This window comes from Setaria viridis, chromosome 2, assembly GCF_005286985.2.
Source record: "Setaria viridis chromosome 2, Setaria_viridis_v4.0, whole genome shotgun sequence".
Lineage (NCBI taxonomy): Eukaryota > Viridiplantae > Streptophyta > Magnoliopsida > Poales > Poaceae > Setaria > Setaria viridis.
The window spans coordinates 11241012-11254371 of record NC_048264.2 but is presented as its reverse complement, the minus strand read 5'-3'; the positions used below and the strand labels follow the sequence as shown (position 1 = coordinate 11254371).

General features: G+C 46.0%; 1 protein-coding gene across 1 annotated transcript; it reads right to left on the bottom strand.

Annotated features, from left to right (window-relative positions):
• Positions 1-6380: 6380 nt before the first annotated feature.
• LOC117844994 (uncharacterized) lies at positions 6381-9009 on the bottom strand. Its single transcript, XM_034725866.2, has one exon. The coding sequence runs from the start codon at positions 8731-8733 to the stop codon at positions 7717-7719; it is 1017 nt and encodes a 338-aa protein (XP_034581757.1). The 5' UTR covers positions 8734-9009; the 3' UTR covers positions 6381-7716.
• Positions 9010-13360: the final 4351 nt, after the last annotated feature.

The window sequence follows — 13360 nt, the reverse complement described above, 5'->3', positions numbered from 1 at the left end:
CGGCGGACGTGGGGAGGGCGACCGGCGCCGCCACCCCTGCCTCCCCAGATCCCTGCATCGTCGCCCCATTGGAGCCGCGGGGGAGCTGCGCTGCCGGAGTTGGAGCTGCGGGGGAGGCAGCTGCGGGAGGGCATGGGGCGGGCGGAGGGCAGGCCGATGGTGGGCAGGCAGCGGCGGGGTCGAGCGGACAGCAGCGGCGGGCGAAGGGAGAAGAAACGGAGAAGAAGTGGGTTGGGATGATTCCATCGATTTTTAGGGATGGGATGAACCCGGATCAACTGGGAATATTCCCCATCCGGGTCGGCTCCAACCCACCTCTTCTCCAACCAAATATGGGGCAAAGTGGGTCGGCTCCAACCCAACCCACTTCGACCCCAGAACCAAACACACCCTAAATGGACCAAACCCTTCACCCATCGGGTACGCGGGTATGGGTATGTTCCAGCAGTCCCCGTACCCGTTAACCCATGTGTGAAAAATACCTGGCCAAAAAGTAGAGAAGCCCACTAGCCTATAAGCTAACCCTAGGTATATAATCTTATCCCCATTCCCCACCCCTCCCAACCCTATCCCACCCAGCCACCAGCGCACCATTGGTCCCCTGCCGGCCGTCGAAAAAAAAAGCGCACGACGCTCGCTTTGCTAGTCGCTACTCCTACTCGCCACGCCGCCGCAAAAAAAACAAGCGAACAGCGCCTTGCTGCCTATGCGGTTGTGCCCCCCTCATGACCTCGTTTTGCTTTTGCATCGCTGACTTGTTGTCGGCACTCCATCCAAATCCAAGCGCCAGGAAGCCACCACATCCGACGCCATGTTGCCAACGGAGTAAGGAAGCATCAACGGACGGTGATTCTTGCTTCTCCATTCTCCTTCTCCCCTTCATATGCTTTGTAGGCGCCAGGCGCTCCTTGCCTCCTCCAGTCCTTCTCCCTCGCACTAACCAGCTCGTTCACTCCGACGTCAAGGGACATCATGGAGGTCTTGGAGGACGGTGACTGCCTGAAGCCGCTGGATCCCGAGCTCGTCGACGTCGTGAATAAACTATTGGCGGGTACGGGTGACCCACCGGGTATGATTTACCCGGTCGGGTATGGGTCCCCACCCATACTGGGTACGGGGATTCTAACGGTCTCAAATTTTTATAGCGGGGATGGGTCTGGGATGGCTATACCCGATGGGGATTTACCCATTGCCATCCTTAGTTCAAGCCTGACCACCACACACCATGGGGGGCTCCTTCCGGCAGTCAACGGCCGGCGATCGAGGGGCGCAGCTGCGAGGTTCGCGGTAAGCGACAGCCGGAGGCTTGGTGCGGCGGCGCTTGGCGAAGGAGCAAGGCGACGACGGCTGGAGTGGTGGCGCGGGATTTGGCCGGTGGTGGTCGGAGATGTGGGCGGCGACGCTGCGGAGCGATGCAGGGGCGTTAGCGCAGCGGTGCAAAGGAGAAGCGGCAGCGGGAGGCCCTAGGAGGTGCGGGCGCTTTATAGGGGTGGAGGAAGGGAGTTAAGGCGCCTGGACTTGAATCGCGGTGGCGGCGGTGCCATTCATGGCGGCGGGTTAGTGGAGCGGCAGTTTCCGACCGTAGGAAGGAGAAACGAGGGGTAGCGGCTTGCGTGTGGGAGGCGTAGGGTCGTGGGGAGCCGAGGGGCGCCGGGAAGCCAGGGCGACGGAAGATCGAGTGGTGCTTGGGCGCTGGAGCTCAAGCGGCGGCGCCAGTCGAAGGTTGAAGAGAAGCCCGACAGGTGGGGCCCACCAGTCAGTGAGAGAAAGGGAGGGAGTTGGGCTGGGTCGGCAGAAGAAAAAGGATGATGGCTTGCTGGGCTGGTGTGGGTCGGGCCCAAGGCTCAGCCCAAAGGAAAAGGATAGAAAGATTATTTTCAGAAATCATTTCGTATGTAAAGATAAATCCAGAAAATTCTAGATAAATCATTTAAACCATGAAAAATGTTCTGGAAATCCCAAAAATTCTAGGAAAAATACCATAGATAGATTGGGACACGAGGAACCCAAATAAAATATTTGAGCTCGTGAAAAGGATTCTAGAACCATCCAAAAAATTGGATTAAGCTCAAGGAAAAGGAGAATAAATTCCAGAAAAACTGGAAAATTCTCAAAAGAACTTGGACAACGTCTAAACGCATTTTTAAAACTTTTTCACTCATGGAACACCAAGATGCATCAGCATGAATGCACAGACAGAGAACAACATTATTTAATTCCGAAAAACAAGCAATTACTTTTCCTATACTAAATTTTCTGTAAAGAAAATAAATGTTGGCAAAAATTTTAAATTATAGAAAATCGTTGTTTAATTATTTCTTTTAATCACATCATGAAATTCGAAAATTTCAGGGTGTGGCATGATCCAAGCTTAATACAAGATCAAGTGTTTTGCACATCTATCATTTGTATAATTTGTCTTGTATCTCCATTATTTTTCAAGCCTTTGATCCAGGCTGCAGCCTAGGCAGCCCGGGTCGTGGATCCGCCACTGGACATCGGCAATGGCCTATGTTCTGCTCCAGAAATTTCATTTATTCATAATTCGGACTAAACATCGTATATTCATATATGTCGCTTAATTGTTAGTGACTATATGCTCCTTGATTTCATGAAAAGAAATTAAGAGGTTCCAGTTAGCCAGGAAGGGTATGGTATTTTATCGCAAACACAACAAAATACCGTCTTAAAGCAATCTTGTCTAAATAACAATGCACCAGGCAATTTTTACCAAACTAATGAGCTACTATAATATTGTTAGCAAAGATCATAGATAAAAGATGATCTCCATAGGGAAATAAAGCATCCAACTGGCAATACTGATGTGGAATGATGTTTGGAGTGGATCTTATCTTAGGGATCAACTACCTAGATTATTCTCCTTTACAAAAAAAAAATGTGCTCCGTTTCTGGCAGATAGCACTCCACAGATACACTTTCATATAAACACTATCCCAGCAGGCATCGGAGGAACTGCAAATTTTGCAAAGCAAAGTTGAACAAATACAGCAGCAAAGCAATGAAACAGACAGTTGGCAATACTGTTTGGGGAATAGAAATTACTCTTCAAGAAAGTATTATCTGCTATCATTCAGATCTATTACACCTCCAACTCCTTTCGATTGGATCTTGAAAGCTAAAATGACCAAAAAGCTAAAAATCTTCATGTGGCTAATCTTCAAAGATAGGCTGAGTTCCAGAAACTACTAAGAAGAAGAAACTACAAGATTGATGGGGAAAATTGTCACTGCATGCTATGCAACCTAAATCTAGAGGAAACCACATATCACCTGTTCTTTGAATGTCCTTTCAGCAGTAGATGTTGGTTTCAGCAGTAGATGTTGGAACTTCGTTGGTATATCATGGGATCACTACCAGATTCTTTGCTACAATTAAGAAAGCTAAGATGAATGTCAGCACCAATTTTTCATGAAAATCTTCACTATCTCAGCACGAAATTTGGAAACAGAGAAATGAACAAATCTTCAAAAGACCTTAGTCTCCATTCAGATCTTGGAAAATTTGCTTTCTGGATACTGTAAAGATTCACCTGCACAGATTTAGTCCTTTTAGTCATAAATGTATCCATCTGGCCGAATAGCCTTCTGTAAAGTTGTTTCTCTGACCTCTCTCTTCTCTCCTTCACTTGGCCTTTTTGTGGTTTTGTGCTCCACTACGCTACTGTAACACTTTATTTATTAATTAATTTTATACTCACTCCGTTCTTAAATATATGATGTTGTTCACTTTTTGCTCCAACTTTGACCAACATCTATTTAATGAATTAGTTAAATAAAGTAAAATGAGTACCATTATGTCTATTGTCTAAAGTACTTTAGATTTAACATGTAGATTTATCTATTTGTAAAAATATTTGGAGAAAAGATGAATAGTCAAACGAATGAAACAAAGTCAATGGTGTCATATATTTAAGAACGAGGTAGTATATGAAATACAATACCACAGTACTAAATTTCCCCAAAGGAAAAATATAGAATGGCATTCTTCATTTCCTCTAGACATGAAATCATTGTTGTCACTATCTGCAACGTCCTCTTATAAATTCTTCCATCAATTACTTGTCAATCATAGCTGATTCAAATTTCAATCACATATTATCACACATGCTAAAGAAATATCACAACTAAGTCCCACTAAGCTTAAATTTTCCTCTAACTTGCAATTTCACTTGAACACTTCAATGCTTGAAAGGAACAAAAATAATTGGGATAATTTAGAAGGAAGCAGGCACCGGTTGGGATTTCTTACCTTTTTTTCCATTGACACGCGCAGACCTGGACATGAAGAGGTCACGCCACCGGGCGGCCATCCTGCATCAATGCAGCAACGAACAGGCAACTTGCCACAACCAGTTGACGTGGTAATCAAAGCAAACATGCAGTATTAGACCATCAATGATAAAAAAAATAAATTGATGTCTGTATTTTTGTGCAGGTAATCTTACATCGAGCTTTCTGAGACTATCACTCATTGTTGCAGCAGGAAAATGATATTTTAAACCTAACATGCACGAGGAAATTATCGTTTTTCAATTAATTTGATAAATCAGCTGGGCTAATTAGTCAATTGCAGCCAGCTAGCTAATCCTACTTGTGTTGACATAAGGACATACTGGCATACTGCCAAGCTTCTCGCGGTGGACCAGTTAGAGCGTTGAACTCCAGGAGTCGATGAAACTCCTGTCCCGACCCGGATTCGAAGCACGGCAACTTCTTAGAACAAAGCTCGGGGGGAGTCTCCTCTTGTGGTCGAGTTTTTGTTAACATAAGGACTGAAAAACAACAGTACAGTGTGTTAAATCAACAGAGAGGAGGAAGCAATTTTTTTCAACCTTTATTATTCCAATTTAATCAGTATGTGTTGTCCATATTTGACTTGTTGACAAATAGAAAAAAGGTATTCTTTTGCTGCCACAGTTTCAGCAACAACCATGTAACCCTCTAATAACCATGTTATTCTATATGCAGTATTGAGCAATCCAAATCCAGTTGCAACACAATGAATATACCAATCAGGGTAAACCTCAGCGGCTCTGAATTTAATGTTTACATCATTTGGGACTGATGATGAAACCTTTCTCAAATAAATATTTCTATGAAACTCAAGATCTCAGCACCAATATCAAATAACTACTGCAAATGACTACCTTACATAAGATCCAAAAAAACTGAACTAATGCAAACTAATACTAGCACCTATGCAAGACTGGCCTACAAGAGGCCACTTCGCACTGCTGCAATGTGCCATTCTGAATACCACATAGTTGTAATTACAGACATGTCGAACTTGCAATACAAAGTGGATGGTGTAGTAGTACTAAAGGGCTTACATACTCACCATTGCTTGGACAGCTGATAGGAGCCGTAGCGTAGCTCTGCAATAGAAAAATAACATGAGCAGGAGACTTGTGCAATTGCAGAGCACAAGCAAGGAATAGCAGTACATGAGATTGAAACAACTAATATCCATTTGATGTCACATAATAAATAACAGAGTGGGGTTGTATTACTTACGTATTGGAATCATGGTGCTCAGTTTTGCCTCGTCTTCCATCCCAATACTACATAATACAATTTCAACTGGCTGCTTCTTTCATGAGGAAAGGGGAAGCTCGATCAAGTTCAAAGCAATCTGATGATGGAAGTTATATCAATACCAGTGAGCCATTCATGCTGAAGACAGCAGGAGAAGGTAGAGCAGAAGACTTACATACAAGATAGAAGAGCAGAGAAGGTCGTCCCTTCCAGCAATCAACTCCTCTGCGCCCTTTTCCATTGGCCTCACGCCATTTTTCCTCCATGCTCCTGGGCCTACAGCTCCACCCTGTTTTCTGCGGCGTCGCTGCCTGCAATTTGGATGGGCAATGAGGGACCTGCGGCTTCAACGTCCCTCTGACATACCAGAGGATCTGTTCCCAATCCGAATGTCCTGCTTGCTCCATAAATCTTGTTTTGGCAAGGTGACGTCAGCCTTGCTGCAGGAACCAAACATGTTCTCGCTCTCAGCTGCCGTTTTGTTCAGCAGCAACAAAAACCTTCCAGGTCTGGCTATCTTAACTGTTCACGATGCGGCAAGAGCTGTTTCTGATGTATGCCTCCATAAATTTTCAACCTCATGATTCAGAATTTGCATAACCAGATGAATTGAACTGAATTTTTACAGACACATAAATGCTAATGGTTAATCCTTTGCCAATCGAAAGACCTGTTCCCGGTGTGCGAAGCTTGGAATCGGATGTGAGCGCATCAAAGCAGAAAACAAAGAATAGGTTTGCCACGCAATTTGCAAGTTACCAAAGCTATTTAAACTGCCACCAGGTAAAATGGCTTGGACAGAACAATATTTGCAGACACTCGGGAAAAACAATCTCCATTCACTTCCATATAAAGTTTATTACGCAGAAGAACTCCATTACATTGAAGAAAAGGGAAGAACTTGATTATATTAACAACTCGATTACATTTGGTAAGAACTCAATTACATTGAAGCCAAGATAAAAACTAGATTACATTGAAGACCAGATACGAACTAGATTACATTGAAGATGATGTAGTCATATCCTAGACACCTCACCACACACACAGGAGTTTTCAAAAAAAAACTCAGGATACCGCAAAACCACATGCAGGTGCTCAGTCAATCTAGGTGAACCAGAAGTATTTTACACGGTAGGTATTCAGCAGACTCCACCGGTCTACCCCCCACCCCACCCACAAATAGACAAACAAAAAAAAATGATCCTAAGGTTAACTCACAACAATCAAAGGCTCAGAATTCGGTTCTTTTTTAGTTCTTCTTATCTGCTATGTTCCAAGTGGTATAAGAACAACTCTTTTAGCAATTGTTGCATTTTCCATACCATGTGAATTTATTAACTTATTGACAATGGGTGCATTTTACGCTCCATCCTATCTGACTTTCAAATCATCTAAATTTCAGGCAAGTGGTGGAAACAGGAGATCAATTTTTCAATGATCGATAAAGAGAAAAATCAAACTTTTAGAAGTTAGCTCAAATGATTTATTATGTAAGAAAAACTGTTAGTTTCATCCACGAGTTACAAACTAGTTCAGAAGATTCAGGAGATTATCATAAAGGATTAATAAGATAGCTTAAATCTGGTACTGAAGAAAAGTGTGGTGGCAACTGTACAAGTCACATACTCCTATCTGACAAGAAGCTATTTTAGAGAGTAAAATGAAACAGAAAGGGTCAAGTTCCATTGTATGGTTATTCAGTAAAATGAAACAGAAAGGGTCAAGTTTCATCACCATGTCAATTTATTAACTTATTAACAATGGCTGCATTTTACGCTTCATCCTGACTTTCAAATCATCTCACTTGCAGGAAATTGGTAGAATTGGGAGATCAATTTTTCAATGATCAGTAAAGAGGAAAATCAAACTTTTTAGAAATTATGTATGAAAACTGTTCGTTTCATCCAGGAGTTGCACACTAGCCCAAGCTTCATTGCAAGCACCTATCCTCAACAGGATTTGCCCTCCAAGACCCCAGAGACACTGCTACCGACCGTAAAAAATTCTAACTGGTTCACACAGATTCACAGAGCATAAACTCCTGAGCAAGTGCGGTACCTACCTGAGCACTAACTATGCACTCCATGTGTGTGTATAAGTGAGTAGTAACTAACTAACCTTAACGTCGATGATGCGATGGAGTCCAGATGGCCGGCAATCAGGCCGCCCAGAGGAAGAAACGACATGTCGGCGTCCAGTTCCCACAAGCGAAGAAGAATCGTCCGTGCATTGGTCCTGGTGTGGTCACCACACCGCCTCTGGTAGGAACACCACAGTAGCAGTAGAAGCAGTCAGTAGTAGCAGCACCATCATCACACCAGCTTAAGTTGCGATTCGCCGGTGAAAGCTGTGCCTGATGTTGGAGTTCCGGCTCCGGCTCTGGCTCTGGCAGAGGCGGTGGCACCAGAGAGCCGGTTATGGAGATACGGACTCCCCGCCGCATCAGCTCGACAAGGAGACGCGCTGTGTTGCGGGCGTCGTCGAGCCCGCAGTGGAGGCGGCCATCCCACTGCAGACCCGCCTCCCGGACAGCTTCTTGCAGGTTGCGCCGCCCAGCGCCAAACGCGGTCTCGAAGGGGATCCGGAGGTTAACCCACTGGTTGAAATACGATGGCTTGGAGATGTTCTTGAAATTGCATTCGAACTTCAGCATCGTCCGGCAGTCCCAATCACCCCAGGTGACGATGGCGAGACGGTTCTTGGCGACGCCCGCCGCCGCCAGCCACTTGTCGTGCAAGGCCAGCGCCGTTGCAAGATCCACGCCGCCGTCGACCTGCTCTTGCTGAATCCCCGTCAGCTCGGAGCAGAAAGCGGTGAGGACCGGGTGGTGCCGCGGCTTCACATAGGTGCGGAACGAGGAGACCAGGCCGCCGGTGGCGGCGTCGACGAGGACCGCAGGAAATTCGATGATTTCCTGCGGGTAGATGCGCGAATCCTTCTCACAGGTAGCCTCGAAGTCGACGACGACGAAGTAGTCGAACTCCCGCATGCGGAAGTCCTGCTGCTGCGCCGCAGGATCTGCCGGCCCGGACGGTGCGGCGGAGGAGAAGCTGAGCATGCCTCGAGCTGCAGTGGAGGCGTGAGGAAAGCTCTGGCGCTGCTGCTGCGAAGCCATGGCGCCACGCGCCGCCGGATCGGCCGGCCGGAATGCGGAGGAGGAGGGGAGGCAGAGCATCTCGTTCGCCGGATCTGCTGTGGTTCTTGGGAGCAAGGCTCTCCTTTGCGGTGGTTGCTGGGAGGAATTGAACGCGATGCGGGCGATCTAGGTTGCCGAGAGAATTGTTTCGCGGATGATTTGAGATTGGATCCGAGGATTTGGATTTGTATTGCATAGATGCGGTGGCGGCGGAGGAAGGCGGCGGAGGCGTACGGGCGGCGCCACCATATCCTCATGCCTGGCTGGCTCCGAGTCCGAGTCCGAGTCCGACTCTCAGGTGGAAGACTGGAAGTGATTTTGATTTTGACGCTAAATTAGGTAGGCCCCACCTGTCACCAGTTGGGCTAGGTTCCTGCTGTTGCGGTGCTGAGCTGCTGATGAGCGATGACTCCGATGAGCAACCGCGTTAGCCGGGGATTTTTTTAAAATGATATTATTTTTAACGGAAAATCTTGGGCATACGTGCTGAAATCAAAAATTGCAAATCAGCTTCTTATTTATCGGCTAAATATCTGATAATAGCGCCGGGCAATGACATGAATTTAAGAGACAGAAACAAATGTACTGTTCAAAAGCGACTACGGCTACAGACGAAATTAACCTATCCTTAGCTTATCGTTCTCGGAACGGTCAATGGTTTATATAGCCTATAAGACTCACCTAACAGCTGAAAGGGCTTTTCAATGATCATCAAATCCCATAATACTATATTTTTGCAATTTTTTTCTCTCTCACCTTAATGACGGTCAAGTTTGATTAATAGTACTATAGTTGTATTTGTAGAGTCTTTCATTTTATGCAAGATGTTTCAAATAGAGCTACGAATAGATCTGCCCACGCAAATTCAACAAGCAGGTCGAGACAAAACCTGCTTTCCCGGTGGGCATGCCTCACCCTTGTGCCTCATCATGATGGCGCTAGGTGACATGACCGGGGCTACGAGGACAAATAGATACCTATTTAAACTAGGGGCCGTGCACATGTAGGGACTATTAGGTGATGATCTGAAAAAGCATATATCTGGAGAAATTTCATAAGCCGTACTAGTTCGATTGAGGTTGATGCTATATAGGTCTATCAAAAAGAACTTGTTATGTTGGTAAAAATCATAATTGATAGGCATGGTTGCATTGGAATGATTTATATACATAGATATGGGGTTTTACACATTGTTGCTAAGCTACTCACGGCAACATGCTCCTTTATTTTATAATCGGCAGCATGCAAATTAATTATAGATTCGGTAATGCTAGTGTTCGTGCGTACGGACGCATCGTGCGCTCCTCCATGGGCGTGATTGGTAGCTGGGAGGGCACCATCCGCTGCACCGTCCCGAACCTTCGCGTGCACTCTCGCGTGTTCGGTTGGCCTTTCCGAAATGAAACGCCGCACCCCTGTTCCTTTCTCCTATTCCATCCCGCATCGGCCCATCCGCCCAGAGGGCTCCTTCGCTCGCGAGCCGGGATGGAGCGATGCTGGCAAGAATTTTTCGGTGGAGCGCGGGAGATGGTGCCGTCCCGGGGCTAAAGGCGTGGGAGGCTTACGGTGACCTCTCATCCTCCCACCACTATCTTCGCTCTCTTCCTCCCTGGTGCGCCTTCTCCTCTCCCTCCTCCTGTTCGACCTCGGTGCACCGGTGGATCGAGGTACTCCGGCGGCGCCCTATGCCCCCGCCGGTGCTGCGACGGTACATTTCCCCCTTCTCTTACGCTGCTTAGTCCCCTCTCCCGCGCTGATCTGTTGATTCGTCTTATTTTACTTGGTGTCGATGAACCCTAGGTTCTTCTTCTCTCAGATCTGTGCGCTCCTTTTGTTGTTTTGTATCTAGATTTATGGTTGTGATGAACCCTAGGTAGTTTGTGATGCAGATCTATGTTTGTCACATACAGAGGTCGATCTGATTTTTTTTGTATCTTGCTTGGTGTTGATGAATCCTAAGTTATTTCTGATGCGGATCTATGGTTGTTCTGCATCTGCATTTATGGTTTTGATGAACCCTATGTTGTTTCTTATGCGGATCTATGGTTGTCACGTATACTTGTCGATCTGATTTTTTGTGTCCTTGAACCATGGCGTACTCCTTTGCAACCAATCACGCCCGCAGTACTGAGCTGAGCAAAGTGCCTAGGTCGATAATGAATCCTTGCCGTCGGAGGAGCCCCTTCGGGTGTGGCAGCCACATCTAGGATAACATGTCCTTCTGAATGTTTGCTTGCTTAACAACATGACCCCAAGTTCTTCTACTGAGCTCTAATGAACACTGCATTGTATTCTTAGACATGGACCTGCAAGATAGGTGTCGGGCTGCGGCTGCTCTTGTTGCTGCTGTTGCTGCATGGTTTTTCATGTGGTTTAGAAGGAGAGCTGAGGATGCTCGATCTATTACCTATGGACCCATAGTAGAGAGGGACAAAGAGAGAAATAGATTCCACTTTACTTTGAGAAGGTAACTATTTCGGACAATGAGGTGCTCGTCTCTCTAAAACTCTCTTCTTAAATCCCTTCATGTCATGTCCCGCATTTTCTTTTCCTATCTAAGATGGATTTAGGCCTGGACATGTTCATTCCTTCTTACATTGTTGATCCCGATATCATGTTATTCTTGGCCTAAATCTTTCGTGATATGTTTGGACAAGCTCTGCCTCCTGGTAGACTCCTTTTGGTGCCTCATATTGATGATGACAATGAGGATGCTGATCTGAAGGATATTTTGGGGCCATTGCTATCTACTCCATGCAAGAGATATGCTCGCAAGATGAAGGAGCCCCTATATGGCAAGTTCCTCAAGCGTACCAAGCGCCTCAACCCGGACCTAGATAGCTTCCACAACAAGGAAGGAGCCTACGCAGTTGTTGACTATTCTAATATCTACTCTGGCTCTGCTGTTGATGGTAGTGTTGCTCTATCTCAACACCTTTTAGTTGACATTATCCAAATCATGGCAACATGCTTCCTCCAGATGAATCCGATGATGGCAACATTGATGTCATGTAACATGGCTAGTCTTGATGCTCTTCATCTTTTGGTTATTTTTTATCATGTGCTGGTGCACTTAAACAGTGGCTTGCTAGAACTGCTCATTGTGGCTATTTGGACATGTTATACTAAGTGGTTGCTTTATCCTTATCTATATGCTCTCGCTTTCTATCATTGCTCCTCTTGTTGTTTTACCACTTGACTCTTTTTGGTGGAGCTATTTCTCTTTTCATTCGGCATCTCCAATGTATAGAACTGCCCCTAGTTCCTTAGATGCGTCCCACAATGATTTGATGTCACATGTTGTATTAGCTCCAATGTGTAGAACTGGGGCTTGGGGCTTGAATCTATAAATGGGACCCATGCCCCTCCTTCCCTCTCTTCTCTCTCCCACTCTCCCTATATTATATTACATAGGACCTGGTTCCATGCATGGGAGCTGGTTGCATATGGAATCAACCCCACAATATATAGGAGCTGGTCCTATAAGAGAAAGAAACATATGGATCCAGCTTAGGACCTCCCATTGGAGAGGCCTAGAGCAATCAACATCATGGTCTGGAATGTGCGAGGTATAAATTTCCAATCTAAATGTGATGCTCTACTTGACAAAATCTTAGAGAGTGCCTCATCCATAATCTGTATCTTTGATATTGCTTACTTATTAGAAAGCTTTGTCCTCATCATCCTAACAAATTTGAATTTTCCCTTTTTGTTGGAGCCTAGGGTGGCCTCATTGTCATTTGGAATTCAAGTTTGTTTTTTGCCATCACTATTATGATAAATCCCTATTCGATTATAATGAAGTTTGTCTCCAACATCTATGGTCCATCTAACTCAATAGATAAAGCAGCTGCATTTACGGGTTATATCACTTGGACACCTTTAACTTTGATGATTGGATATTAGTTGGAGATTTCAATCTGATTAGATCTCCTAACAACCGGCTAGGGGAATATCAATGGTATGATGGTATTCAATGATCTCATTCAACATTTGGACCGAGCAACATGAACCTTGATCCCTTTCTAGAAAAGCTTGACTAGGTCTTCACTTCATCCTATTAGACTCTGTATTTTACAGATACCATAGTACAAACTTTGGGTACAACCATCTCTAACCATTCACCCTTTGTGATCAGGGGTGGATTTGGGCCTAGGGCCACTAGGGCCATGGCCTTAGGCATGGCCCAAATCCTCCTTATACCCTTGAATTTTCATGGCCCACAACCTTCCTACTTATGAAGAGTCAGCCCTAGTCGTCGTTGGCCCAGTAGAAAAGGCCCAGCTCGCTTGGCCAATCTCGCGCGTCAGCCCCCGCCTCGCATCATCATTCATTTATCTTCTTGGTTGCATGTCACGTCTGCTCGAGCAGCCCATCCGGGCGTCCCGACTGCCTCATCTCCAACTCCCTTGCTGTCTTGTCCCTCCATGACTCTGTTGCTGGCAGTCGCTAATGGGTGGCGATGTTGGCAGCGTGCATGGTGGGTGGCAACACGCAACCTCAAATTGACAAATCCCCACGAGGCAGAGGCCGGGGGTGACGCCTGGAACCTGGAGGGCATACCGATGGGCAGTGGCGGCTCCCGAAGGTTGGAGGCGTGGCCGCGTGGGCGCACAGCCGTGGGCTGTCCGATGGCTTGAAAAGACGCCATCGACCTTGGAACAAA

Excerpts from the sequence above, each read along its gene's own strand:
- LOC117844994 (XM_034725866.2), bottom strand. The coding sequence starts at position 8,733 with ATGCTCTGCCTCCCCTCCTCCTCCGCATTCCGGCCGGCCGATCCGGCG.